This window comes from Ostrinia nubilalis, chromosome 12 (genome assembly GCF_963855985.1).
Source record: "Ostrinia nubilalis chromosome 12, ilOstNubi1.1, whole genome shotgun sequence".
In the NCBI taxonomy this organism is placed as follows: domain Eukaryota; kingdom Metazoa; phylum Arthropoda; class Insecta; order Lepidoptera; family Crambidae; genus Ostrinia; species Ostrinia nubilalis.
This window is the reverse complement of record NC_087099.1, coordinates 15227492-15241074: the sequence shown is the minus strand read 5'-3', so window position 1 is coordinate 15241074 and position 13583 is coordinate 15227492. Positions and strand designations below refer to the sequence as shown.

General features: G+C 39.1%; 1 protein-coding gene across 1 annotated transcript; it reads left to right on the top strand.

The window, feature by feature from the left end:
• Positions 1-1921: 1921 nt before the first annotated feature.
• Positions 1922-13489, top strand: LOC135077035 (synaptic vesicle glycoprotein 2B-like). Its single transcript, XM_063971627.1, has 10 exons — positions 1922-2098; positions 5378-5536; positions 6406-6568; positions 8451-8572; positions 9019-9260; positions 9950-10098; positions 10563-10674; positions 11307-11590; positions 12077-12204; positions 12713-13489. Exons 1-10 carry the CDS (start codon positions 2035-2037, stop codon positions 12775-12777), a joined length of 1488 nt encoding a protein of 495 aa, XP_063827697.1. The 5' UTR covers positions 1922-2034; the 3' UTR covers positions 12778-13489.
• Positions 13490-13583: the final 94 nt, after the last annotated feature.

Genomic DNA, 13583 nt, shown 5'->3' with positions numbered 1-13583 from the left:
TCCTCCTATGTTTTTCTGATTAATTTCGTTGCGGGTCCAATGACAGTTTAACTTTCCCCCGGGATAAAGTTGTCCTTCACTGGTTGGGTTATTGGCGGTCAAGCTGTAGATCCTGGCTACACAGGAGTTGCAGCGGTGGGAATGAGAGGTGGAAATAGATCCGTATTAGTACAGAAAATGTTTTACAGGGTCAACATTACTGATGCTGCTGTGGCCAGACCCGAAGGCAGTCAGGGCGATCATGGAAGAAAGAGGATTTGCATATTGATGAAGAAGACAGCATTTTTTATGATTTTGAGGTACGTGCTTTTGTTGTAAATTATAACTAAAAGTCCCGTTAGCCCCTCGTACTCGACGATCTGGTGAAGGTCGTGGGAGGTGCCTGGATGCGAGCGGCGTAGGACCGGTCTTTGTGGAAATCCTTGGGGGAGGCCTTTGTCCAGCAATGGACGTCTTTCGGCTGAAACGAACGAACGAACTAAACTAAATGCTTGTATTAGGTGGGCTCACCACAATAGTCGAACGTCAGCGGGGTTCGGACCCGTGTTCCTCAAATGGCGAGTCAGCCAACCAATGTTTCTTCTTCCTCAGTCCCTCACTGATAAGGATCGCCACCACAATATGGTGTTCCTCCACAGATTGCAGTCATAAGCTGTGTGGACCGCACGATGCAAGCTTCCACCCACCATTTTCAGTTTGCTTTCACATAATATGCTAATAATTTTAGAAAAGATTTTAAAAGGTACAATAACTCAAACGTGTCGTCACAGTGTCGTCGTCCTCAACAAATCAATTGCAGCTAGAAATATACACGAGGACACAGTTATTAGTACTCTGAATAAAATGCAAACAAAACATTTGAATAATTCTGCCAAAATTTACTTTAAATGACTAGCATTTTACACGTGAACATTATCACTTTCTTCTCTACATTCGTATACGTATATTTCTTTTGTATATAACTACGTCACGTCACCATTTTGGCCTTGTGCAAGACTTTGTTCCTATTTGGCACTAAGCCATTTTGTCGTATAACAGCAGATTTGTTCTTGCTTTAGTACATTTCTGATTTAATTTCAGTGCGATTAGATTGTCTATGTAATAAATGGGCTATGTATATTGAACATGAGCATGGGTGTCGTTCCTGAAGATTGTTCTGACGATTTTCCCATACTGAAATACGGTTTGGCTCGTGTAACGTACAACGCACACTGAAAGAAGCGAATGAAATAATATTCTAAATTATATTTGATATTCTTTGAGTATACTTTTCATTGTAACTCACGTATTATGCGATAGTAAACACGTGAATACAGCTCGAGAAAAGGCACGTGAAGTTAATTGATAAAATTATAATACTACGTTGTATTTGTACGACGATTGTGTACTTGTTGAACGCATGCTCGTTTTTACATTAATTATACGTAGCACTTAACTTATTGGGTGTGTATAATAATCACTTTATGAGTGACGCTTACCATCATAAAAATATAGAGTTAGTATATGAGCACAAAAAAAAATACGTAAAATCAAGATGAACTAGACTTTTATCCTTCCTATTCTTCCTCCAGCGCTACTAATAAGGCACCCACTGAAAATCAGTGTCTTGGCAGTTACACTGTCAAGATGGTACCTACTTTTTCGCAACTTTATCGTTTCACTTTTTTCTATTAATTATTTGTCTTTTGTTGCCAAATAAAATTATTTTAATTCTATCTTTAATAAATTCATTCATCGTGCATTACTTATCGCGATTATCATAATATGTAGAGCAATTTAACATGTAAGCTCATTCATTGAAATGATTTTAATTGCATCTTAATGAGTTACTGACTCACACTCCAAACCATCTGTAATATCTGTCAAATGTCTTCGCTATCTCATACTTCAGCGTTAACCAAACCCAGTGTGCGTCGCGCCTTCCTCGCGCGTCCACGCTCGAGCTTTTATTCAGTATCCGCCGAGGCGCGCGGCCGTCCGCTGCGTTGACGACTAAACGCGAATGCGATTACTGAGACACGACTAATCGCAAACATGACGGCGGACGACGTTAAGGGAGACGCGGGAACACCCTTCGAGGATGCACTGGAGAAGACCGGTGAGATGTTGCGATTTGAAAAGTCTTTGTGTTGATTTGGAAAGGGACTGTCATTATTATTGTTTGCGAACATTGTTCAGGAAAGTGGTCTGATGCTTTGTTTTTGTTTGAAATCAGAATGATTAAACAATTGTTTTTAGTTGAAAATTATACTATTTTAAAATACTTCTTGTATAAAAATACACGTAGCTTTTTTTGACCTGCCACCGCCAATTTCAACTGTAAGTGGCAAGTACGAGGATAAAGCGAACTTGCATGTCAAAGACCTGCCTTCAGTGTTATGCTATTAAACAAACGTTAATAATAATATGCCTTTGTCATGACTCGTGACCAGAAGCTGAAAATTTCCTCAGAAATTCCATAATAAATAAAATTTTATATTTTTACACAGTCCAATAAAGTAATAGTGATGAGTCCATCCTTTTTGGGGTAAAATTAATGTAATATTCTTTTAACTTTGAAATAAATAAAAAATAAAATAAATGCCGTGGCAGCCTTTAATTAAGACACAACACTTACCTATATTTGAACACTTAGAATAATTCATTTCCATGTATGCGTTTTTGTCTTGTTGGTTAATTATTCTCCGAATAAATAAATAAAAAATATTTTCAGACAATTTAGTTCATAGTTTGGTTTGTTACTAGGTTATAACAATGAATGATGAATAAATAGCTTATAAGGATTTGACAAATGTATTTGGAAGGACTAAAAAGGCTGAGCCCAGTCGAGTCTCGGCTAACATTTTCAGGATTCCATTCCTGCTTGCCCTTAGTCTTTGTAACACAAATACAGGAAAGTCATCCTGTATGTGCTGAATGTGTGCATCGGTAAATTATGTGAGGCACAGTTACAATGTAGAGGTAGGTAGTTTCAAAGCTCTGAATAGGTTTCTTATATTGACCTCATAGCCTAGTTGCACTAAGTGCCCTTATTTTCAGGGAAATAGTATTTGGTATTTTTCAAAATATACATGCATACTTCTCTCTCGCTCTTTAATCGGCGGATTGACATAATATACATTAAAAAACTGTTAAACCATCTTGACTTCACGTTAGTCTTTATCTGAAAGAGCATTTTTCATTGATTTTTTCACAAAATTTTCATGATATTTATTCCAGTAGGAAAATAATCTCTATGATTACCGGTGACTAGTAACTTCCTTTATAGGTCGCAATTTAAGTATATAAATTAGATAAACGTTATTGGGTTGATTTTATGTAACATTTTGTGCAATTTGTTTCCTGTTATGGCGAATAGAAATGGCATTCTGTAGATGTCCTTATTATTTTCCTATTATTGAATTATGTAATATTTACACATAACTGAATAATAACAATAATAATCATTTTAGATGTCAATTTCCAGCTTCTTATTGTCTTAGGCCCGATTGGACCAAACTTTTATCCGAGAATAACTCCTGGTATAACTGGCACATTGACAGTTTCAGTATGGGAAATAATAATATATCAAAACTGACGATTTATTCTGGGATTAATATTTACTCTTGTTTGGTCGAATCCACCCTTAATACCTTAGAGCCTTAGAGTCTATGGTTTTAATACTCTAAGGCTGAGTTGCACCATCTTACTTTAACTTTGACAAACGTCAAAAATCTGTCAAACTCCATACAAAAAGCACCAGTTATCGTTAAAGTTACGGTCAAAGTGACTGACGCATGCACAATTTTAGACATTTCTATGAAAGACATTTTAAAATATTCCTTTTTAAGAATATAATATTAAACTGTAGGTATTTATTGAAATCCATATATACTGAGTCAAGCCCAAAGCAAAGGCCGATAAAATTTAAAAAAACTCATGTAGCGATTTATACCGATTTATAATCTTTGTTTTATAACATTGTTAAAAGCATACAAATGTTTATCTTACACATTGATTACTCATAGCCATAACTTGCTGGACAAATTCATTAAAATGTATTCTTATAAAGTTATATTTACATTTGTATAAAGTGCGCAAAATTAAAGGTACCTACACGTTTTTACCTTTTTTAAGAGGCAGTTAACATTAACATTGTAATAAAAATTATTATAAATATTAAAATACATTAATAATTTAATTAGCTTCTCTTTGTATTAAGTAATCATGTATTTTTGAAATTACGATATTATTTTGTGTTCATATTATGTTTTCAAATTTATATTTACGAAAACTTTACGAATATTTTTTTTATTATTAATTTATGTTTCGATGATGTCTTTTTGTAATTGATTTAGTAATAGGAATGAGTCAATAATTAATTCTTTTCACATTAAAATTGAATGAACATCGCAAATATATCGTGTCACATGATTTTGCTATATTTAAAATATTATCTCACGTTTTGCGAAATTCTCACCACTTTTTCTTGAATAGTTACTTAATTTATTTGTTTTGGTTACGTGCTGAGTGTTTATTGTTTGAGCCGTCTTTTGTGGCGAACAGCTGTTAATCAGGCACTTTTGTTGTGAGTGCTGACGATGGTCGCGTAATTCATTAAATTCTTTAATTCAGCCTATTTCGGTTTGTTGCTGCACAAAGTTACTATGGCGCCTGCTAAAATTATGTGAGGGCTTTCAAACCCCATCTGGAAAGTACGTTGTAAAATTTATTACGTCTTTATTTTGAGGAGAGAATCGACTCTACGATAGAAATCAGTACCTTTTTAAAATTAAATGTTAATGTATTCAAAATAGAGTTTAGTGTGTATAAGGAAAAGTACAAAAATCACCATTTCCCTGGGGCCATAGGCGGCTGGATGAAATTTCTTTTCAGATATAAGATTATAAATATTAATCATAATTTACTGTGTAAATATCTCTAGGTACGACAAAAACTAGTGTACCTACACACTTGAATGCGAATCACGAAAGCATAAGATGTGATGTGAACAAAGAGTTCGGTTACATCATTTTGCAGATTCGATCAACCTCCTCTGAACTTTTTTATGAATCAATTATGCCAATAAATTTCATAAATCAACCGGGATATGATGCAACACGATTGCGAACTTTAATAAGCTTCATTGTTGAACCCAGGTGACACCTCTGCATCATCCTAACTGCTGGGGACCTGTTCGCTCCTCCTAGATCATAATGAACCTTATGCCAATAAATATTAATGGTTATAATCCCAGGTTAAGATTTTCCTCTACAAAATCTTACTGCTGGCCAAGGATAGTCGTAGAATGCGCGCCGCGATAAGCTTTGATGACGCCATTTTATCGATATTACGCCTTAGATATGCCAATGATAATAATCGTTATAACTAATCCCAGGAAATGGCCTCTACAACATCCTGCTGCTGGCGACGTGTTCCCTCATCCTGCTGGCCATCGGCGTGGACATGTTCGGCTTCAGCCTGGTTATCACCGCCGCCTGCGACCTGGAGCTCACGGTCATGGAAAAGGGGATCATCACCTCCGTTCCTTTCATTGGTAAGTGCTTCAACATTGTCAGGTCATTTAGTCTCCACAAGTACAGTGACAAGTTTACCAAACGAGGATTTGGCCTCCATTCCTTTGATTAGTCAGTGCTCAACTGCTCATGCTCCTTATCATCATCTGGTCATTTATACCTCACTGTAGGAGCACGATCTTTTAGTTGCCAGATACAAATGGATGATTTGGTCTTCATTTATTTCATTTGCAATTGCTTCATCATCATCAAGTTATTAATAACTTAGTAGAAGTCTCAACTACAGGAGCACGGCCCTCTATTAAACTAGCAGGATTTGGCTTAAACTCGTCTTAGGCCAGACGATTTAACTTAGCAGTCGATATGAGTAATGCTTAAGTTATTTTATCAAGCCTTTGCAAGTAACTTCGCGGTGTTTTAGGCGATCGAACCAAACTTGTAAATTAAAAATAGAAATATTAGAAGTAGTAAATAGTCAAAAATACCAATTTTTCATTGATTTTGAACCTTGTGCTATCTCACTAAAGTTCACAATTAATTCTTCCACCACCAGTTTAAAGGCCGGACCCGCTCCGCACGGCCAATCTGTATGAACTTCTAGGGAGCGGAGCGGTTCCTCCGGACCGCATTACTCTAAAACGCTCCCTAGAAGTTCATACAGATTGGCCGTGCGGAGCGATCCGCACTGACAGTCCGCGTGACACTAAAACCAGCCATAAAGTATAGTCTGGTCCGTGAGCACGTAGAATTTTGTCCAATGACCCCTAGCTACCCATCCTTATCGCTCGCGCGTAATTGCATTGCTGTCGCGACTGTGCGACTGGCACCCGCAGTGAGTGTGCGAGGGCTTTAGACGTATTTTTGTTTTTCATTATCATTACCTTCCCAGGCATCCTGTTCGTGTCGTACCTGTGGGGCTACATCTCGGACACGCGCGGGCGGCGGCTGACGCTGGTGGTGTGCATGCAAGCCGGCTTCGTGCTGTCCTGCCTGTGCAGCGTCACGCCCAACTGGCTGGTGCTGGCCTTCATCAAGTTCCTGGCCGTTTGCTTGTGAGTATCATTACATCCTCAGGAATCCTGTTCGTGACATACCTATGGCCTGCCATACACGTACAGCTCGAACAGTCATAGCTAGAAGCTGCCGCTGATAACTGCTGGAGCAGTTATTAGCTGCTCAACGAGTCACAAGCGCGTGATGTAGAATGAAGAGCGTGGGCGGCAGTAACTGCGCGAGAGCAGTCGTCAGTTTGAGCAGTCAGTACATCTGGTGACTACTTGACCGCACGATGGAATTTCTGTGCTGCGAACTGCCCGAAGCAGTCGTAACTGGTCTAGCGGTTCCATGTACCTATGTGTTCGTAGAATACTGTGATTTGCTATGCAGTTGCAGCTTGAAGCTGTCGATACTAACTGCTCCAAGCTGCCTGTATGGCCTGTGGGGCTACATCTTGCCCCTGGCCGTTTGCTTGTGAGTTCTTTAGTTGTCATTAAGACCTTTTCAAGGAGGCTCTTGGCTTACATCTTACCTGATGAAAAGTTATGATCAGGCTGAAGATTTAAGCTAGCATCATCCAGAATCTTCTACCACAGAAAAATTGGCTATCTAACCTCCTTTAACTTCAAAAGCACAACAATGCTTATTCTCGTGATAAATAAGGTAATCATCGTTATAATACTTACTCATTTCGTTAGTCGTTGTGTGCTGAGGAAGTTAATTCAAGTGCAACAGTCTAATAAAATACCTAGTTACTAGCTACAACATGACTTGTCTCATGATATTATGATCAATTGCCTCATATGAAATCATGATAATGAAGAGCCACTTGACCGGCAACTAAATAAATTGCCTCTATAGTTCAACAGTCAGTCAGTACAGTTTGTTATATTAGATGCTGAAAACTCAAAAGCGACAAAAATGTTCAGTCTGATGTTCTTTCAGCCCAGAGCCCCAAACAAAGGACTTAATAACCCTTCTGGCGCAGTCGGGTAAAAAGGGAAATCCTTCATTTGCGATTGTAATGTTTTTTCTTGAAATTTTTATTACTTTTTGCTGACAACTTTAATGGTCAACTAAGGCCCAGAACAGACGGTGGAACGCAACTGCAACGAAACTGCAGCTTTCTGAAGATTCTGATGAATGAAACTGAAACTGAAAGTTTCAAACTGGTCGCTTGGTCGCGTCATATTGTGTGGTCTCTCAACGGACGCTATGGCAGAAACTTAGATGCAACTCAAAAGTAACTAGCAGTTGCAGTTTCGTTGCAGTTGCGTTTCACCGTTTGTTCTGGGCCTAAGCCCAAAGGGCTGATTATGATTAACTTCCTCGTGTATTATTAATATGACCCGCGCAGTTAATGGTGATCGACGCGCCGCAATTGATGCGAATGCCAAGAGCGTTGCGGCGCTATTATGTAGTCGCTCGAGATTCCGCCCTGAAACATTTTCGTTTTTTTATGAATGACTGCGTACGGGCTAAATATAGAACTGAAAAACCTTGGCTGAAAAGTATTTCGTCAAACTAATTCTTTGTAGTAATGTCTGGATTCTTTTCTTTCATGAGACATGTTGTCGACACCAGAAACGTGGTGGTATCAAAATAACATAAGACTGTGAAAATCTTGATATACCTTTCGAAGATCGAAATCATCAAGTAGCAACAAAGTGTTTCCTTGTAGGGATTGCTTTACTGCAATTTGCAATAATAAAATAGAGCAAATTATCTTTGGATTACTTTAATATTTTTTGAATGGACTGATTAAAATTTATTCAATAACTTTGGCGAGCTAGCAACAGAGTGTTATAAAACATTTTCAAATTAAAATTGCTTCTTGCATGTCACATTACATCTTATCACAATCTTGTCACATGTGACTCAAAGGTTCAACACCTGTTGGTTCCAATGTTCTAGTTTAACTTTATGTATACCTTTCAGCTCCTGTGCTGCCAATTCTGCCACTTATACCTTGGTAGGGGAGTCCTGCATCCAGAGGGTGCGGAGCAAATACATGCTGCTGATGACCTGCCTCATCTTGCTGTCACCTGCTGTTGCTGGAGGTTAGTTTTAGCGTAGATACCCATGTATAGATCGTTTCATCTACGAAGACGCGCCCCACCAATTTTTGGTCGAGGGAAGCGCGGGGCTCGGGGAGTTTGAGCCGAGCAATCCGAGCGTCATTATTGTAGTGTGCGTGTGCACTCATGGATAATTTAGTGGGTACCGATAACACTCAAACATTCGCGGAAGAATGGTGGGGCGCGACTTCGTGGATAATTTATCTATACGGGGTACTTGTGCTAGTTAAAAAAATCTTGAAACTAAGATGCTTGATGCAAGAGCTTGAGCATTCTTACCAATAGTAGGCCCAGGATGCGCACCATGATAAACGTTTATCGATCGTAAGCCACACTTGTCGTCTAAAATCGATAAGATTTTATCACGGCGCGCATCCTAGCCTGGCAGATGGCGTACCTAATACCCGAAATCTTCAATAACTTTCCAGTGCTCACATACCCCACACTAAAACTGCAGTTCGAGGCGGACCTCTGGTTCGGAGTTACATTCCGGCCGTGGCGACTGCTCACTATCGTGCTTGCACTGCCTTCGGGGCTGGGGGCCATTGCTATCTACTTCTTCCACGAGTCCCCCAAGTTCCTGGCCAACAGGGGACGAACGGACGAGGCGCTGGAAGTTCTGAGGTCCATGTACGCGATAAACCATAGGAACTCTAAGGACGAGTTTGGGGTGAGTTGAACAGATACTATAGAACTGCTTTTTCCGTGAAGTCTCAGTCGGACAAGGCACTGGTTTATTATGCGATCAACTACAGGAACTCTAATGATGAGTATGGGGTACGGTGTAGATAAACAAAGAAGAAAAAGCTAAGCCAAGATAAAACTTTTGAGTTATTGAACCATAATCTCTTTAGTTGGTGTTCTACAATTCCACTATCATTTTCACAGACAATGCACGCTCCTACCAGCAAAGAATTACATTCGCTGATATTAAAAAATCAAGAAAACGCATGATTATGTATCGTGAACATGAACAATAAAATATGAATCATCAGATCTTAATTTATTTATTTGCTTGTCACGTGGGTATTAACAGGTGTTAAAATAATGTTTTCACTTTAAACACATAATTCTTCTTTTTAATAACAGTTATGTGATGGCAAGGTTACCAATGAATCATCACAATGCAACCATTCAAAAACCCACAATTTTGAGACAATATTGACACATGGAAGGCGCTGGATGCAGGCCATTACCAACCGATCAATCTGAAAATCATTGAGGGAGGCCTATGTTCAGCAGTGGACGTCCTGTGGCTGAAATGATGATGATGTTAATATCGTCATTAGAAAATCAAAGAATTAAAGATAATGCCATAAAGCCATAAAGAATTAATAGGATTTCCTTTCAAAACTCCAGGTGAAATCCTTGAAACTCAGCGAAGACATGGCTAAGCAGCAGACGACGCTCCTCAAGGCCATGTTTGAACAAAGCGCGCCGTTATTCCGGGCGCCGTATCTTTGGCGCACGCTGCAGCTGTTCTACATCGTCTTCGTCGTGTACATCACGTGAGAACAGGTTTCTTAATAACGCCCAGCCGCTAGCCGAGCTATCTACATGGCATTGCCTTTTTCTGTATGATCTGCATCTAAGAGTTGTAAGACTAGAACACTGACATTATTTATTGATTGGCACACTGAACGCGGTCTGCGGTCCGCAGTTTCGGTCAGGTCAGGTTCAGGTCCGTCATCTCCCGAGGGCATAGTCAGGATTTTAATGATGAGAAACCCCTGGTTTTAGAAGGACACATGAGTACCTAATCATATTTTCATAAGTAAGTTGCTTTTAGAGGTAAAATAATCCAAGTGGATTAGAGTAGTTGCATTTGTAACTTTAGACATTGATGCAGATTATTTTTTTGAAGTTTTTGAATCGAACTGATTTTTTAAAAGTCTTATTTTATGTACTCTTATGTCAAAGTTGCTTTTAGGCTACTTTTCACAATGATTCCAAAACAGATTTTTGTCTCCAGAAACAACAGCTTCCTCGTCTGGTTACCGCACATCTTGAACCTGATCCGGTTATCGCTAGAGACGGGTTCAGCAGCCGGGAACATCTGCGCTCTCATCTCCCCGGAAGAACAGGTTCGTATAGAATTTGATGTACTCTTGTATTAGTCATTTTTTTAACCGAATTCAAAAAAGGAGGAGGTCCTATGTTCGGCTGTATGTGTATTTTTTTAACTCTCTAACTAAACCAATCAGGGCAAGAGTAGAGCATATCAGAGTGTCAGAAGTGACAAATGGTGGGTTGAAGTCTCATGAAGTAAAATTAATATTTGTCAGTCTTCATAATTTTGGCGATAGCGATGCTCATCCATCCTCAACGTTGACATATTTAACTGATAACTATTTGTCATAGTATGAAGTAATTAGAAACAGGATAAGTAAGGAAAATATTTTTTATTACTTAACAGACCAACGATCTGCTAAAGGTAGCGAAAAACACCTGAATGCGAACATCGTAGGACCAGTCCTGGAAATCCCTGGAGGAGGCATTAGTCGAGCAACTAGTGACTTTTTCCTCAGGCAAAAGACACATAACGTCATTGGGCTAAAATGAAATTATTTAGAATAGAATAGAATAACATTTATTTTGCTGCCACATGAATACACATACATAGATAAAACAAACGGTCCACATTACAGAACCAGTCAAAAGAATGACAATTAAAATTAAAATTAATCGGGACAGTTATTTATTATCTTCTTTCCAGTCACCAGACGTCTGCATTGGCACAATAGAGGAAAACGTGATGGTCACCCTCATAGCATCCCAATCCGTCTTCTCATTCTTCAACTTCGTCATATCGTACTTGCCGAACCGGCGGAAGGCTGTTCTGATTACGATCTTGTGCCTATCGTCGTTGGGTGGAGTTTGCCTCAACCTGATGCCGGAGCCGATCTCTTCTGTGTTCTTCTTCGTGCTGTTCACTTGCACGTGCCTCGGGATGGGCATCTTGGCGTCGTACTTCGTGGATTTGTATCCTACCTCATACAGGTAAGTTCAATATTGAAAAAAATATTTATTATGCAATAACACTCGTTAATCCCACCTTAAGCTAAATCAAAGCTAGCAAGCTAAGGAAAGCATTGGGGGAGGCCTATGTTCAGCAGTGGACGTCCTATGGCTGAGATGAGGATGATGATGATGATGATGATGATGATGATGATGATGATGATGATAATGATGATGAAGAAGCTAAATCATATCTAGACTATTGAGGATAAAACAAGCGACCGAAGGTTCGTCATCAAAACCATTGGGCACCTATTGCCAATATCATTTCCATCACTACCTAAATAAATAGAGTTTCCAAAAGCACAATGCCTATAAAACTGTATATTGTAATATTACAGAGATTATCTAAATTCGGATTGATAGTGACATTAAGATAGATTCTATACCTTATTGTATGCTGAAACTTACGTGGATTCCCAAAGAACTGTATTTAGGAGAAGTAATCCAATCTCATATTTTTTCCAGAGGGATGGTGGCATGCCTCAGTATCATGGTGGGTCGAACGAGCACCTTTATAGGCATCAACCTGGTTGGGAAACTCATCTTCCGCCACTGCCAAATCACGTTTTACCTCTGGTCGCTGCTTGTGCTAAGTAAGTTCTTACATTCTTATTTTCCCACATCTCGTTCTTACCTAGTACTAGATAGAGGTCGGAAATATACAGCTATACCGCTGAAACCCAACCGATGAAGGCTAAAGTTTGTCATTGGACTCGTGAAGAAGCTAATCAGAAGATGAAGAGTTCTACTTCTCTCTAACTATTACAAGTTTGTCGAGGTTGTCCTTAAAGGTTTGTCCTTAAACCTTTGTTTGTCACCTGTCATCCACTTTGCACTGGAGGGAAGTCGAACCTTACTTCCAACTCCTATCTTCATCCTTCTTCTGATTAATTTCGTTGCGGATCCAATGACAGTTTAACTTTCCCCCGGGACAAACTTGACCTTCACTGGTTGGGTTTTCATTGGCGATCAAGTTGTAGATCCTGTCTTCACAGGAGTTGCAGCGGTGGGAACGAGAGGTGTGAATAGTCCTGTTAACTGTTGCCAAGTGGATAAACGGACTCGTGTGTGCTGACTGGTAAAATTCTTTCAATTTTCCAGGTAGTGCGATAGCAGCCTGGTTCCTGCCTCCGGACAAAGCGCCAGTTAAGTCAACAGTAATTTAACGTTAACAGTAAAGACGGAATGAAATTGTCTGTGATTTTAGAATACTATAGATATATTAGCTAAAGGAATTTCAAGAGGCATTTTGGATGTGAGGAAATACGAACTTTGAGTTCTGGAGATACGAGTATAATAGGTATCATGCAGGTGATTTCTTGCTTGAGTAAGCTCTTCAAACAATAAACAGCGTGTTCTTATTCATAAACGATATAATTAGATGCTCAATATAATTATGGTGCAGTTTTCACCATTAGACTATTGGCCAATTATTCTTAAAATAGAATTACGTTATGACATGTATTGATAAATATTTTTTTCCGCAGTTCTACATAGCTGTAGATTGCAGTCTTTATGGGATCGTAAATGGGAATAATATAGATAGGTAATAATAAATACTTACTATCTCCATGATGACAGAATGAGTCTGATGATATAGATGAACTACAATGAACTGTCTCACATTGACAGGGGGCGCCCCCATGGTTCAACTTTAAAGTTTCCACGTGGAAAAATCTGAATCAGCGATCCGGTATTGACGGTGGCGCCCCCAGTCAATGTCACGGGTGGGACAGTTCGTTGTAGTTCATCTATGTATAGTACCTAATGCTTGACTGTAATTAGATGACTACCAGGAGAATATTCCTGACGTGGATATCGATCAAGGCTCTCAATGATTAGCTGTATTTGGTCTTACAAAGCCCGATTCACACTACCAACACAAATGGTGTGTATCCAGCCTTAAGCTCTGACCAAAGCTTGTTATTTTAAATGTTAATAGCCAGTAATTAAATATTAAAAATACATAATA